This window comes from Lissotriton vulgaris, chromosome 5 (genome assembly GCF_964263255.1).
Source record: "Lissotriton vulgaris chromosome 5, aLisVul1.2, whole genome shotgun sequence".
In the NCBI taxonomy this organism is placed as follows: Eukaryota; Metazoa; Chordata; class Amphibia; order Caudata; family Salamandridae; genus Lissotriton; species Lissotriton vulgaris.
The window spans coordinates 1,290,228,696-1,290,245,866 of record NC_141693.1 but is presented as its reverse complement, the minus strand read 5'-3'; the positions used below and the strand labels follow the sequence as shown (position 1 = coordinate 1,290,245,866).

Here is a 17,171-nt window from a genome sequence, read left to right as displayed (position 1 = left end):
CTCTAAAAACTTGGTTTGATAGAGGGCGGGCATACACCTGGAGACAGGGATGCACTTCTAAAGCTAAGTGATGGCCGTGGAGGAGTGATAAGTGAATTAAAACCCATTACATTTGTCCATATACTATGTTAATTCAGATGGTAAATGTATGGTGATTAAAAAGAAGTGAACTGTGATATGGGATGTCATTCTCCCTTCACCGTGTGAACTATGGTTGACGTGTTTCTGCTGATATGTCCCCAAAGGGTACGTAGCATTCTTCAAGACCAAAATGGGGAGATTACGATCTATGTATTCACCTTCTTATACCTAGTGTCAAGAAGTAAGGTCCTGCCTCAAGTGTGGAAGAGGGGTTGTGATTTAATTTTTTTTTTTAGTAACTGCACTACCCAATCGGTGTAGGCTCAGTGTAAGTATCTCCAGTATTTTTAACTATCAGAGACTCACTGTTCATCAATTCTAACTGTTGATGGAGAGACTGGGTCCGGGCCATCTGTGACTGCTGCTACCTCTTCACCGTTGATGTAGCTCCTGGACATCGGTGATGAAAGTTCCACTTTTCAAAGTACAAGATCATTTAAAAAAAAAGAAAGCACCAAAAATATATATTGAAGGGATTTATTTGTATGTGTCTATCTATTTATATATTTTGTAAGAAATTAACATTTTTCATTTAACAAAGGGGGAGATATAAGGCCTGATTAAGTTGTTGGCAGCCCTGAGGCCACGGTTGCTTTTTGGCTATCCGACCGCCTGCATACCTCATGGTCCAACCGCTTGGTTAAGGTGCGGATGGTGAGATGACCAACTCCCGACTGCCGCTGCTGCCGGCGTGAAAGTCTGAGCTCCCATAGTAGCAGCGGTGGGAAAAGAGTCAGTCAAAGGTGGCAGTGCCGGCCGGTGCACCACCATCAAGTTTACAATCTGCCTCTCTGCTGGCCTTTTCATAGAGGGGACGCCGCCATGAAAAGGTTGGCAGGCAGGTTTTGGGGATGAAATTATGTCTCCAGGGTGAGTGTGCCCTGGAGACATGTTCATAGTGATACCTATCTGTGCCCCCTTGCCTTCTGCATGGTTGCGTGCACTGTTGCTCCTTGTCAGAACAGAGACTGGTTGACTAACCTTAAATAAGCCGGTACAGCAGGAGCCAGGAAGCTAGTTCGCCCCTTCCCTATCCGCGGCACTAACTGCATGCGGTAAAGATACACTCCACAGATATGGCCACTCAAGGGGAAGGGGTAAAAATGGATAAATAAAACATAACACTGTGGGAGCCAGAAACCATCTTTGGACAGGGTTGGTAAGGTTGTAGACCACACTCCTATGTCTGCATCTGGCTCCCTACACAAGAGACACAAGGAACAAGCATGAGAATTCTCCCCCCTACCTCTATACCCCAAATATATATATATATATCTTGAATAACAAGGTGACCACTCACTCTAAGAACTGCCACAAGTATCCTTAGAATAAAGGCACAAAGGGCCCGATGTAGGTGGCCGTTTCAGGCCATTTACCGACCGGTAACGGCCGATTTCGGCCGTTACCGACCTGTAAATGGCCAATCGGTATGTAGGGGCCTAAATCCAAGGCCACATGTAGGTAAATCTACATTTACAGAATCGGTAAAATTACCGATTCGGTAAAATACCGAATCGGTAATTTTACCGATTCTGTAAATTCCATATGTAGGTGGGACTCTTCTGAGTCCCAAAGGCCTTAACGAATCTGTATTTTACCATGAAATCCAACTTCATGGTAAAATACCGATTCCGGTGTGCATGCACATGTGTGCATGCACACCTATGCCATGTGGCAGGCAGACCTGCCCCTAGGGCTTGTATGCCTGCCACATGGCACCCAATCCTGTTTAGGGGGTGCCAGGGGGTGTCAAAGTGACACCCCCTGCACCCTTGTGAAATTCGGTATTTACCGATTCGGTAAATACCGAATCGGTAAAGCCTATTGATTCCTATGGGCTTTGAAGCCCATAGGAATCAATAGGCTTTACCGATTCGGTATTTACCGAATCGGTAAATACCGACTCTTACCGATTTGGTAAAAGGGAACATCTGGATTCCCTACATACCCACCCCTCACATTTACCGATTCTTAATTACCGAATCGGTAAAATTCGGTAATTTTCGGTAATTAAGAATCGGTAAATGTTACTTACCTACATCTGTCCCAAAATGTAAAAATAAAGTAAAGAAAAAGAAAAGTTCTTGGATGGTGTAGTTCAGATTTGCCAGTGGTTCATCAAATACAAACGATGCCATTAACAAATTATATGTAATCACTAGGGTGACCAACCGTCCGTAAATTTCACGGACAGTCTGTAATTTTGGCTGTCTGTCCGTTGTCCGTGAAAGATTCTTTAACGGACGCCATTTGTCCGTAATTTTAACCGGGCACAGCTTGCCCCCACCTCCCTTCTTGACTCCGATGCTGTATGAAAGCTCAGACCCCAGCAGCACTGTAGAGGCACAGCGGGATGGCAACCCTCACACCTCCAGCCCTTGATGAGCTGTTAAGAGGTGCTTGAAGGTGACAGAGGGAGGGGCTGCAGGTTCAGGAGTAGGGGGCATTCATTCACATGCAAACAGCCCTGAATGCGTCTTGTATCTGATATTTATAGGGGGGCTCACACATTCGATTTCTACCCAGGGCCCCAAACATCCTAGACTCGGCCAGATTACACCACTGATTACACCGAGGCAGCACCTGCTTCTCTTCTCCGAGCTTAGTTACTGTCACTAATTTGTAAGCAAACCTCGGTTCTTCAAACATGCATAATGTAATACAATAAAGAAATGGCACAATCGCACCCACACTGATCAACAAAGTATGGAGGACAATCAGTTCAATCAGTTCTCTTAGAGTGTCTCCTGTAAGTACTGTATATCACAGTGGGGGATGGCATTTTGGACAGAGAGCCTGTCTTCTCGTTGTCTTGTGCAGGAGGGGGCGAAAAGCCCAAGATGATACTAGAATACTGCATGCCCACCCCTGTGCCCACCCTGGTGGATCACGTTCCCACTCCTGTGATGACTCCTGCTCCTGTCCCCCCATGTGGTGGCTCCAGTCCACCCCCCGCCTGTGATGGCTCCTGTCCCCATGTTGTGGCTCCAGTCCACCCCCGCCTGTGATGGCTCTTGTCCCCCCCTGTGGTGGATCCTGTCTCTGCCCTGGGTGGCTTCTGTCCCAGTCCTGGAACGGCCCCTGCAGGGAGGTTGAAGTTCTTGATGGGCCTCTTCTCAAAAGGGCTCAGCTCAAAATTAATATGGAAAGGTGGGTGTGTAAGTAAGTGAAGGGATGTGTGAATGGCTGGATGAATTAGTGAAAGGGTGAATGGATGAATGAAAGATTGAATAAATGGATAATGAGAGAGGATAGATGGATTTATGAGTGAGGGGAAGGATGGAGAGAAAATGTAAATAGCTGGATGGAAGGGTAGCTGGATGAAAAATGAGGGGAAAGATGGATGAGGGTAAGGATGATGGATGGAGGGGAAGGATGGATGGATGGATGAGGGGAAGGATAAATGGATGAGGGGATGGATGGATAGATGGAGGGGAAGGATGATGGAAGGAGGGGAAGGATGGATGGATGAGGGGAAGGATAAATTGATGAGGGGAAGGATGGATGGATGGATGGATGGAGGGGAAGGATGGATGGATGAGGGGCAGGATAAATGGATGGGATGGATGGATGGGTGAGGGGAAGGATGGGTGAAAGGAAGGATGGATGAGGGGAAGGATGATGGATGGAGGGGAAGGATGGATGGATGAGGGGCAGGATAAATGGATGGGATGGGTGGATGGGTGAGGGGAAGGATGATGGATGAGGAGAAGGATGGATGGATGAGGGGCAGGATAAATGGATGGGATGGATGGATGGGTGAGGGGAAGGATGGGTGAAAGGAAGGATGGGTGAGGGGAAGGATGATGGATGGAGGGGAAGGATGGATGGATGAGGGGCAGGATAAATGGATGGGATGGATGGATGGGTGAGGGGAAGGATGGATGAAAGGAAGGATGGATGAGGGGAAGGATGGTTGGATGACGGGAAAGGATGGATGATGAGGGGAAGGATGGATGGATGGATGGATGGATGGATGATGAGGGGGTGGGTGAAAGGATGAATGGATGATGAGGGGAAGGATGGATGGATGATGAGGGGAAGGATGGATGGATGGATAATGAGGGAAAAGGATGGATGGATGATGAGGGAAAAGGATGGATGATGAGGGGAAGGATGGATGGATGATGAAGGGAAGGATGGATGGATGATGAGGGAAAATGATGGATGGGTGATGAGGGGAAGGATGGATGGATGATGAGGGGAAAGGATGGATGGATGATGAGGGGAAAGGATGGATGGATGATGAGGGGATGGGTGGATGGATGATGAGGGGAAGGACAGATGGATGGATGGATGGATGATGGGTGGGTGAAAGGATGGATGGATGGAGAGTGGGTGAAAGGATGGATGGATAAGTGGGTGGGGGAAAGGATGGATGGATGGATGATGAGTGGGTGGGTGAAAGGATGGATGGATGGATGATGAGTGGGTGGGTGAAAGGATGGATGGATGAGTGGGTGGGTGGATGGTGGGTGGGTGAAAAAATGGATCAGTGGATTGGATGGTGGGTGGGTGAAAGGATGGATGAGTGGGTGGGTGGATGGTGGGTGGGTGGATGATGGGGGTAGGTGGATGAGTGAAATTATGGATGGATTGATAAGTGCAAGGGTGAATGAATGGACATATGAGTGAAAGAGTGGGTGTAAGGATGGATGAGTGAGTGAAAGGGAGGGTAGATGGACAAAAGGATGAATAGATGTGTGAAGGAGTGAAATGATAGATGGATGAGTGATAGGGGCAATGGATGGATTCATGAGTGGATGAGTAGATGGATGGATGGGTGGGTGGATGGATGGATGGATGGAAGGCTAAGTGAAAGGGTCGATGGAGAGAGAAAGGGAGGTGGAAGAGTAAATGGCTGAATGGATGAGTGAATGGATGGATGGGATGAAGAGTGGATGGATAAGTGTACAGATGGATAGGGTGAAAGGGTGGGTGGATGGATGGATAATGGAGGATGAGTGAAAGGATGGATGAGGAGATGGATGAAGGGATGGATGAGTGAAATGATAGATGGAAGGATACATGAAGGATAGGTTTGCAAATGGTTGAATATGTTTGGAAATGGCTGGGCTTACTTATATACTATTGCACGACCTCTGATGTGTCTGTAAAACGTACCTATTGTCCTGATGTTTTGTCCTGAATTTTGACCTCCTGTCCTGAATTTGTGTCCTGAATTTTGACCCTTTGTCCTGAATTTTTACACTCACCGTCCTGAATTTGCACCAATGCCAGTTGGTCACCCTAGTAATCACAGAAGACCTCTACTTATCTGCCAACGTCTTCTTGAATTGTTCTGGGCGTTGAATTCCACACAAAAAAATTAGATATATGTTCTTCCAGTAGGGATTCACTTGTCCTCAAAACCCAGTGTAATTACTGCGAGCCTCTCAACAGCTCTGTGAAGGAAAAACAAATCACGTGGCTTCTCTTCCTCTGTGAAGGATATGGCCATCAAACATATGTTCTTTTAATACCACAGAGCGCTAGTTGCCTCACTAGCTTCCTGGTAGGGTTCCAAATGAGCGCGTGAGAAATGGAACTCGGGGATTTAAGCTCGAGTTAGCACCCCAGCGCGACTCGAGCAGAGCTACTTCAGACACACTTCAGCGCTGTCGAAAGGTCATAGATCACGGACGCGCTCCACCGCGAACCCGATCTCTTCTAAAAAATCAGGAAAACGGCCTCTTGCATCCGCTGCCGAAGGGTGTTTCGAACTTGTCACCTCACAATTAGTAGGTGGATGGCTTCTCTGGAGGTTTGTTTCCTTTGGACTCGGGCTATCTCAAAAGAACGAGTGACAAGCCCCGGGTCCATGACTGAGTGGCGTCTATTCTATATAGGAAAAAGAGGTAGGAAGGAAAGAATCGATAAACACAAAAGACAGACCATTATCTAGGCATCCTGGGACCTGTAGTTTACTAAGTTTATCCTTCTATCTGGCTGAGAACGTGACACTCCTGCAGAATGTGCTGCAGGGAAACAGTGTGCCGGCATGGCGGCATTGACTGTGGCTCATAACTAGAGCTGCAGCATTCCACTGTAGGGTGACCAACTGGCATTGGTGCAAATTCAGGACGGTGAGTGTAAAAATTCAGGACAAAGGGTCAAAATTCAGGACACAAATTCAGGACAGGAGGTCAAAATTCAGGACAAAACTTCAGGACAATAGGTACGCTTTACAGACACATCGGAGGTCGCGCAATAGTATATAAGTAAGCCCAGCCATTTCCAAACATATTCAACCGTTTGCAAACCTATTCATCATGTATCCTTCCATCTATCATTTTACTCATCCATCCCTTCATCCATCCCCTCATCCATCCTTTCACTCATCCTCCATTATCAATCCATCCATCCTTTCACCCTATCCATCTGTACACTTATCCATCCACTCTTCATCCCATCCATCCATTCACTCATCCATTCAGCCATTTACCCTTTCACCAATCCAGCCATCCTTTCACTTACCTATCCTTCCACCCATCCACTATTTTAGTCATCCATCCATCCTCTCTTTCTCTCTCCATCGACCCTTTCACTTAGCCATCCTTCCTTCCATCCATCCATCCACCCACCCATCCCTCAATCTACACATCCACTCATGAATCCATCCATTGACCCTATCACTCATGCATCTATCATTTCACCCCTTTACACATCTATTCATCCTTTTGTCCATCTACTCTCCCTTTCACTCACTCATCCATCCTTACATCCACCCTTTCACTCATACGTCCATTAATTCACCCTTGCACTTATCAATCCATCAATCCATCCATCATTTCACTAATCCACCTACCCACCCATCATCCACCCAACCATCCACCCACCCACCATCCACCCACCCACCCATCCTTTCACCCACCCACCATCCAATCCACTGATCCATCCTTTCACCCGCCCACTCATCCATCCATCCATCCTTTCACCCACCCACTCATCTATCCATCCATCCTTTCACCCACCCACTCATCACCCATCTATGCTTTCACCCACCCACTCATCATCCAGCCTTTCACCCACCGACTCTCCATCCACCCATTCTTTCACCCACCCATCATCCATCCATCCGTCCTTCCCCTCATCATCCATCCATCCTCCCCCTCATCATCCATCCATCCTTTTCCCTGATCATTCATCCATCCTTTTCCCTCATCATCCATCCATCCTTCTACCCACCCACTCATCATCCATCCAGCCTTCCCCTCATCCATCCAACCTTCCCCTCATCTTTCCTTCCTTTCATCCAGCATCCATCCTTCCCCTCACCCATCCATCCATCCATCCCATCCATTTATCCTTACCCTCATCCATCCATCCATCTCCTCATCCATCCATCCTTCCCCTCATCCATCCATCCTTCCCCTCATCTATCCTTCCTTTCATCCAGCATCCATCCTTCCCCTCACCCATCCATCCCATCCATTTATCCTTCCCATCCATCCATCCATCCATCCATCCATCCTTCTCCTCATCCATACATCCTTCCCCTCATCTATCCTTCCTTTCATCCATCATCCATCCTTCCCCTCACCCATCCATCCTTCTCCTCATCCATCATCCTTCTCCTCATCATCATCCTTCCCCTCATCCATCATCCTTCCCCTCATCCATCAACTAGCTACCCTACCACCCATACATCAAGCTATTTACATTTTCTCTCCATCCTTCCCCTCACTCATCAATCCATCCATCCTCTTCACAGGCAGGGGGGGGGGGGGCAGGAGTCAACACTGGGGGGGGGGGGGGCAGGAACCATCAGTGGCGGGGGGGCAGGAGCCACCACATGGGGGGACTGGAGCCATCACGCGGTGGGGGGGCAGGAGCCATCACAGGAGGGGGAACAGGATCCACCAGGGTGGGAACAGGGGTGGGCATGCAGTATTCAAGTATCATCTTGGGCTCCTCGCCCCCTCCTGCACAAGACAACGAGAAGACAGGCTCTCTGTCCAAAATGCCATCCCCCACTGTGATGTACAGTACTTACAGGAGATACTCTAAGAGAACTGATTGTCCTCCATACTTTGTTAATCAGTGTGGGTTTGATTGTGCCATTTCTTTATTTTCTTACATTATAGACTGCATGTTTGAAGAACCGAGGTTTGCTTACAATTTAGTGACAGTAATTACGCTCTGTAAAGAGAACCACGTGCTGCCTCGGTGTAATCAGGGGTGTAATCTGGCCGGGTCTGGATGTTTGGGGCCCTGGGTAGAAATGGAATGTGTGAGCCCCCCTTTAAATAGCAGAGACATGATGCATTCAGGGCTGTTTGCATGTGAATAGATGTCGCTGCTCCTGAACCTGCAGCCCCTCCCTCTCAGCCACCTTCGAAGCACCTCTTAACAGGTCATCAAGGGCTGGAGGTGTGAGGGTTGCCATCCCGCTGTGCCTCTCCAATGCTGCAGGGCATCTGAGGAGCTTTGGTGCAGCATCGGAGTGAAGAAGGGAGGTGGGTGCAAGCTGTGGGTGGGGCAACCGGTGCCCTGTTAAAATGACGGACAAATGGCGTCCGTTAAAGATCCCTTCACGGACAACGGACAGACGGCCGAAATTACGGACTGTCCGTGAAATTTACGGACGGTTGGTCACCCTATTCCACTGCCATAACTGCACCACAGGCACAACGCCAGCCAAGCGGGGATCTCGCAATGTCGAGATGTCACCTGCTTGTCGCTACCACAGGCTTGCGGTGTCCCCGTCAACAACTAAATCAGGCCCGTAGTTTCTTGAAAGTTAGAAATAATGGAACCCTTTTGGCTCTTGAGGGACTCCTTAGACCGGTGACCTAAGTGTTAGAGCAGAATGCACTGAGGACTGGTTTAGATTATTGAGTTCGCAGTTACATGCACAGAAATAAAGATGTGTAAAACTAAGCTCTGTGTGTGAAATAATCATTGGTGGATACCATGGCTGAGGAAGACGCTACAGATGGGTGTTTCGTGCTCATATTGCATCTACTACATGGGGCCTGAGATTGCATGGCAGCGCTGCCTGCTCCTGCCACAGCTTGGAGGATCCACTGCCACTGACCTCACTAGTCCTTTCTATAGCTGTTCTTTTTTATAACACACAATTACTGACCTCTCCCAACCCATCAAGTTGATTAAAATTAATATAGTGTTTTGAATCACTAATAACCTTTGCTTATTCACTTGTTAGATGTGCTAGACTTCTCTTGTTCTGCCAACCTTGATCAATAAAGCATCAACAAGCAGCTAACTTAGTTACTCTGGCAACCTCAACAGAAGATGAAATGTTGACTCTCCTTTGACTTCTTTATGAGGGTTCTATATAAGCAGTCTCCTACCTTCAAAAACACTCATTTAACACTATTTCTTCTGTCAAAATAAAGTTTTGAAGAAGTCTGCTTTCTCAGTACCTTCTCATGGTATTCATTACTCTCCAAACCGATATGTACCTCAACAAACCTGAAATCTCCCAACCATTAGGGGCACAGGTTGGCTGTTAGTTTCCTTCCCCATAACATTTTAAAAGGAGATATAGTGATTGTACTGTGTGATGGGGTGACATAAAGCCGTATCCTAAGCATCAAATATTCTTCTACTCTTAAAGCCAAAAATGCCAAAACTGTGTACATTCCTTCTTTAAGAAAACTGTTGACCATTTCTATGAGTGTATTTGAAGCTGAACTATAAACTGTGACTTTGAAATGGTTATTCTAATATATAGCCTAAACCTCTTGCATACATTCCGAAACAAAATGGGTTCCATTGTCTGTAAAGATTTCGCTAGGTGGTCCCTCTATTTCAAAAATGTATAGTGCAGATTTGATCTCACCCTCTGTTTTGGCAGATTCAGTTTAAACAAATATATTCATTTTCGATTATTGTCCACCACAGTAATTATATACTTCTTGTGGGTTGGCAGTAAATGGACCTGAAAAATCCTTGGCTACTTTCCCCCATGGAATATCATCTCTATCTATTTGCATCAGAACCATGTAAGACAAACAACCTGCCCTGATATTTTTATCACGAGGTATGTGTTTAATTGTAAAATTATATCCCTGGGGTTTGGATAAAGGCGTAACCTGCCTGGCTGTAGCTTTAGATTTTCCATTTCCATTCAATGGCTTGTGGTCAGTAAAGATTTCAAACTCTCCTCCCCAAATATAAGAACAACATTTCTCTATGATATGTCCAAACAAGTGCCCTTTATTCAATGGTGCCGGAATTCTGCTTGTCTGGTTTTAATGCACAGGAAATTATTGCAGCTGCCTTTTTCCCTCTCTTAGTGCTTGTGGCCCCCCACCAACTTCTTTTTATTAACTTTAGTGGCAGCTGCCATGTTCGCCGAGTGGAGGGGGAGGAGCAAATGGGTAGTGGGTGGTTTCATAAATTAAAAACAATTTAGAATTGCCCCTACTCTCCACAGTCCACTTGTCTTTATGGCACAGTGCCCTACTTAAATTGAACAGAAACATTACCTTCTGGTCCTCTTGGATTTCAAAAGGGATTTTATATCTTAAAGATGTATTTAATGGTAATGCTTTTATTCCTTTTGCGCAGCTACAGTTAAAGTTTGGTATCCCAGCTACTGACCTTTTGAAATATCAATTTTTATGTAACTCTATTTTGGATTCCTTCCCCAATGGTATTCCCTCTTCCACCACAAATGACTTATTAATTTACCTTACAGCTGTAACATCGTCCCCAAAAGCTGTCTCTGTTTTTTATAAAAAACTTACCACCTCACAGGGCTCCAATGTTCAGATTATTTCGTCGTTCTGGAACAATGAACTTTCCATCTCCCTGTCAGATGACTCCTGGTCCTCTATATGGCTTAACAGTATCTCTGGCTGGCTCCCAGTGTCCCTTTACCAAACCAATGCTTATATTTTATTTAACACTTTATGGACTCCATCACGTCTATGTCGTGCAAAACTGTTACCCTCTGATGTTTGTTGGCACTGCAACGCTAGCCCTGGTTCACTTCGCCATATGTTATTTTATTGTCCAGTTATTATGAAATTTTGGTTGGAAGTATGGAGTGTAATTTTGAAAATTTTACCTTTACAAGATGATATTTCCTTTACTTTGTTGATTTGCAAATCGATTGCCCTAACTTTTCCCCTTACTGAGTCAGAGGCAAAATTGTTTAATTTTCTAATCACAGTGCCTTGAAATCCATTACTTTCTGTTGGAAAGATGCTTCTTCTCTTTCAGTCCATGCTTGGTGGTCATGGATCACCTTTACGAGGAGAGGTGCACAGCTATCTCTTAAAGGCGTCACTCATAATTCACAATCATTTCAGTCGTTTTGATCTCCTATTGATTCATATGTTCTGCAATGATATTGTTATATATTTTCTTATGTTCTCTTTTCACATTACATTTTCACTGTAACTCTGTTTTATATGAATTTATGATCCTATGACATGTTATTTCCCTCCCCTTTCCCCCTTTTTTCCCCCTTCCCCTTCCTCTTTACTTGCGATTTTCTATATATCACTATTGCATATTTTGGTTTAATGCATTTCTTATTGATTATTTGATCACTTACGCTTGTAACTTCGTTCTTCTTTTTTGTATTGTACTTGTTCTTTTTCATTTTGTCTTAAAACTTAATAAAATCTTTCTGAACATAAAAGAAAACAATTTAGTTAATACAATTAAAATGTTCTTACAGTGGTTGCTGCTGCATCCTCCTCGCTCCGGTCTTCTTCTCTCGTGACTCCAGGCCCCAGATAACTCCCTTACCCAATTCTGCTGCTGCTCTCCTGCTGTTAACCAGTATCAGAACAGTGCCAGGTTTGGTGTTAGCGGTCTCTATCAGTGCTCACAGGAGCACTGGAGGCTTCTGCTTTCTCTAATCCAGCTGTCTTGAGACAGCTGAGTAAGTGAGATACAAAGTGCACATGTGCGGCTGGCTGTCGCAAGACAGCCAGCAAAAGCGACATGCGCACTTTAAACAAGTGCAAAGGCAGCCCACCTTCCTCCCTGCTGCTGCTACCATTCATCATGCCCCTACCCATCCTGGCACTTCTTTTGGGACAGGGTAATGAAAAATAAAATGGTAATGAATTAACTTCATTACCGTTTCATTTTTCATCTCTGGGGGCATTTAAGTGGGGGGACGCTCCTCCACTCTAATGGAAGAGCCATCCCTGTTTTACTTATTCAAACACTTCTTTGGCTTTTGAAGTCCATTCAAATTTACAGCCTTCTTTTAATTACAATCATAGATGCTAAACAAATAGGGCATAGCCGTGTTCAAAACAAGCTCAAGCATAGCACAACATAGTTGAGATTGTCTTCTTGATAGCCATGGTTAAATAAAATGTAGGCTTAATCCCCTAAAAGGAGACTGCATCACCACTTACTAAACCCCCTGAGTAAAACTCTTTCACCTGTCACGTCTTCAAATTCTTCCCTCTGTCTCTAGATTTAGCCAGGACACATTCCAGAAATATACCATGCTCTACATGAGCTTGAGCAAAAATCAAGGTATCATCCTGGAATGCTTGACACCACAATCATGTCACCAAGCAGGACATCCATCATCTTCTGGAAGACAGTTATTGAAGTGGCAAGCCCAACAGCAAGCCTAACTATTTGAATGCGCCGAATGGTATTATAAAAGTAGTCAACATTTGAGGCTCTTCATCCAGCGATATTTGAAGATATGCAGAGCACAACTCAGTAATTGAAAACTACTTTGATCGACCTAAATTTGCTAGCAAATCAATGGATCCTTGGCAAGGGGTGACAATGTATGAGAATATTGGTATTTAAAATGTGAAGATCAGCACAGAAACGTATTTTGCCAGACCTTTTGCATGTGATCACCATTGGGGTCACTCACTCTGAATATTAATTTTCTGGAATTTTGCCTCCTAAATGCAACTCATCTATAAGAGCTTTACGTTCAGCCGTGATTTTCAAAGGGATAATTTACTGTAATGCATGAGAAGAACAGAACGTGAGTGACTGTTATTTACAGTGCTTTTAATTTTTTTACACCATGTTTTTGCCTCCCAAATGCAAATCATCTATAAGAGCTTTACGTTCAGCCATGACTTTCAAAGGGATAATTTACTACAATGCATGGGAAAAACAGAACGCAAGTGACTGTTATTTTCAGTGCTTTACATTTTTTACACCATGTTTTTGCACAAAATGTGTCCTTGTGTCACAAATTGATGTGACGATGCATTAAAATGAAGCATAAAAAGATGGATTAATTTTTATTGTTTCATTTTGTATATTTTGCTGTAAATGTATGTATTTACACAAAAGCAACTTACACAAAGTTTGCACACCACTGCCAAGATGCTGGACCTGTCAGTGTGAGACCAGTAGCACCTGCTCAAAGTGAAATGTTGGCAGTCCAACTCGAGTCACTGAGAGCTCCTGATTCCAGAGCGCAAGATACATTAGGAGCGCAAGAGAACAAGAGTGAATAAGGATAGTCAATAATAATGAATACAGTATGAGTGACACATTCAACAGCCATAGAAAGCATATGACCTGAGCCCGTTAGCTAGTAATTAAGGACCTTATTCACAAAGGTATTGTCAAATTTCCCAACTCCAATCTTTGTAGGGCTCGTTCTATGATTTAAGATGATTTACAAATGTTGGGATTTATGTGCAACCAAAAACCGACACAAATAAATCTATGACAATTGTTGGTTTATGAGTAAACATTTAACAGTAACTTGGTGAGATTTCTGCAATCTTTGATTAGTTTTAATCCAATCATATGAAAATTGAAAAGAAAAGTGAAATTGCAAAATTGCAGGTTCAGCAGGTGGAAATGGAATATGTGACTTTGGGATTTAATGACTCGTAATTATATTTTAAAATAGATAGGATCAGTTTTGTTTTTTGTACAGAGTTTTATATAGCGCGAACTTGACTCGGAATCGGGTATCAGAGCGCTTGGCATAGAAGCAGTTGTGTTACATGAGGACACACATTCATTTTCGTTAGGCATGGGGAGATTAAGGGGCAGATGTATCAAGTGTTTTGCATGTCGCAAATGCTGCGAATCACGTGCATTTGGCATGTATCAAAGAAATTGCATCGCACAATAAGAATTCGCAATTTTGTGAATTCTTAATGTGCGAGAAGTGAATATTCTCAGAATAAATTGCGATTTCTAATTTAGCATTTCCTTAATTTTGCGAAAATCGCAAATTAGAAATTGCAAGGCAAGAAATCGCATCGAGATGTAAGAAAAAATCACAAATTGCGAATTTCCGAAAATCAAGTCAAGTCAGAGAATTTATATAGCGCACTACATACCCAGAGGGTCCCAAGGCGCTTAAAGAGGAGGGGAGGATTATTTGTCAAATATCCACGTTTTAAGTTGCTTTCTGAATGCTAGGTGGTTCTGGGTGAGGCGAAGGTAGGCGGGGAGTGAGTTCCAAGTTTTAGCGGCCAGGTATGAGAAGGATCTGCCTCCCATGGTGGTCTTGTTGATGCGAGGTACAGTGGCGAGGGCTTGGCTGGAGGAACGTAGTTGGCGGGACGGGGTGTAGAAGGACAGTCGTGAGTTGAGGCATTCTGGTCCGATGTCGTAAAGTGATTTGTGTGCGTGGGTTAGCAGTCGGAAAGTGATCCTCTTATTGACGGGTAGCCAGTGGAGGTCTTTAAGGTGACCGGAGATGTGTTCGCTATTAACACCAAGTAGAAGCAGGTGGTAAAAAAAAAATCACATAAAAAAGCTCCCACAATGCATTTTCATTCTCTCCAAAATGGCGGGACTGTACCTGATTGCCAGGAGGCTGCGCATTCAAGCACTTGCCCAGAGAAGACAAAGGCAGGATAGAATAGTCAGAATACGCATTACGCTGTTCCAGCAGACTCAGGAGGAGATCTATGAAAAATACAGGCTACATCCTCACACCATACATGACCTCATTACTGAATTGGAACCTTTTTTGGCACACCCAACAGCCAGAACACAATCAATACCAACACATGTGCAGGTATTGTGCTCACTGCACCTTTTGGCTTCTGGCTCCTTTCAAACTGTAATTGCTGAGGTTGGTGGAGTGCCCTATGACGTTTTTTCCATGTTTTCCTGGACGCAATGATAAGTAGACTCCAACATCATATATATTTCTCAAATACACAGCAAGCCATACAGGAAACCAAGTTGGATTTCTACCAAATTACAAGATTTCCACATGTGATTGGATGTATAGACGGAACCCATATTGCCATCACTCCACCAGCAGCCATACAATATGTATTCAGGAATCGAAAAAGCTACAACTCGCTGAACATCCAGATCATATGCGATGCAAAATACATTATCAATGACATTGTCACAAAGTTTCCAGGGAGCACACATGACTCTTACATCTTCAGACATAGCGCAATTCATAGACGTCTCAGTGCTGGTCAGTTTGGAGATGGATTCCTGCTAGGTAAGTAATACACATGCAAACATCCATCCATCAATATGGATTTGAACATACAGTTACTTTTTCCTCTCTAACTTGCAGGTGATAGTGCCTACGCAGTGCGTGATTTCATACTCACCCCATACTTAAATCCTGCAAATGCTAGTGAAAGACGGTACAACAGGGCACACCGGTCTACACGTGGGGTAATTGAACGTACATTTGGAATCCTGTAAAGCCGTTTCAGATGCATACACAAAAGTGGAGGTGCATTGCAATACAATCCAGAGACATGTTGCAAAATTGTAACTGCATGTGCAATGCTGCATAACATGGCAATTCGCAAAGGCACAGAAATTGAAGTGAGTGACTCTGACACATATGGTGATGATGATAACCCTCCACCAAGAATGGCAGTGGCAGGAGTATGAGCCATGGCTGGTCGTCAAAGAAGGGCAGTGATTACACGTAACTATTTTTAGGTAAGAAAAAATACTAAACAACAATATTAGTTTGCAATTGTTCTTTTAATTCAGAACATGCAAACAGTACTATAAGTTTTACTCATTACTACAAATGTTTGAAAACTGAAATATCCATACGTGTTAATGAAATGAAAAAACTGGTCTCAATGCATTACTGCTGCATAGGTAATTGAACACTTTAAGTCATTTTTTACGCTGGCGGGTGGAAGCATGTTGCTCCTGTGGAGGCATGGCCTCTTGCTCAGCTCCGGCAGTGGAACGCCTTCCACTCCTGCGTTGCACCATGATGTTAGTTGGGTGGGGATGTTACTTCTCCTACTGGAGTTGTCCTCGCTTTCTCCAGAACAGAGGAGAGCGCTTGCACCTGAGTGGGTGGTTTGCATGCTTTCCAAAACCAATGTCATTTTGTCCACACTCTTTGCAATTGCACGTGTGCAGTCACTTAATTCACGCTGCATGTTGATACTGCGACATGTAAAATTGCTGGTGACTGCACATAGCCTGTTGATGGCCTTGGTGTATGTGTGCATTCTATCCTGCGCAGCCTGTGCAGCCCTGTTTCGTGCCTTTTCAGTTTTTACAAGTGTCACGCAGAGTTTTTCTATTGAAGCAGCCATGCTTTCCTGGTTCTTGTTTGATTTTAGTAGCTGCCTATTAATTGATCTCAGTGTCTTATGTTGTAGGCGCTGCACCTGAAGCATGTTCTGCTCAAGGCCTGCAAACACTGTGACTCCTTCACTTTGGCCTGTGTTACTTCCAGATGCCTCCAGACGGAATGAGCGTGCCCTCCTTGGAGTTTGGGATTGCTGTTGAGCGTCTTGGGAGGACACTGTAACTGTCTCATTGGGGACTGCTTCTACATCAGAATTTTCATCCTGTCCCATTGGTACTATAGGTGGTACACGTCGGCGCTTCCTTTGTATGTGCAGATGTTGCACAGGGGCATTAGTGACTTCTTCTTCATTTTCTGACGTCACATGGGGAGGTGAAAATTCAAATTCCTTGCCTGTCCTGGCCTCACTTGTATGTTCTGTGGATGTAGAGTGCAAAATATGAATTTGTTTTCAATACAAAATACATTATTTCATTGCAGAATACTACTTGTACTGCACTGCTTCAGCATACCAATGAGCTATTTTGTAAAATGACATGAGTTACTA

The 17,171-nt window shown here is 44.5% G+C and overlaps 1 protein-coding gene across 1 annotated transcript in view; it reads left to right on the top strand.

Annotated features, from left to right (window-relative positions):
* Window positions 1–16,790, top strand: part of CELSR2 (cadherin EGF LAG seven-pass G-type receptor 2) — a 245,899-nt gene extending 229,109 nt beyond the window's left edge. The window contains exon 6 of the mRNA XM_086919657.1: window positions 16,695–16,790. Within this exon, the coding sequence (XP_086775783.1) occupies window positions 16,695–16,790 (96 nt within the window). The remainder of the gene's footprint in view (window positions 1–16,694) is intronic.
* Window positions 16,791–17,171: the final 381 nt, after the last annotated feature.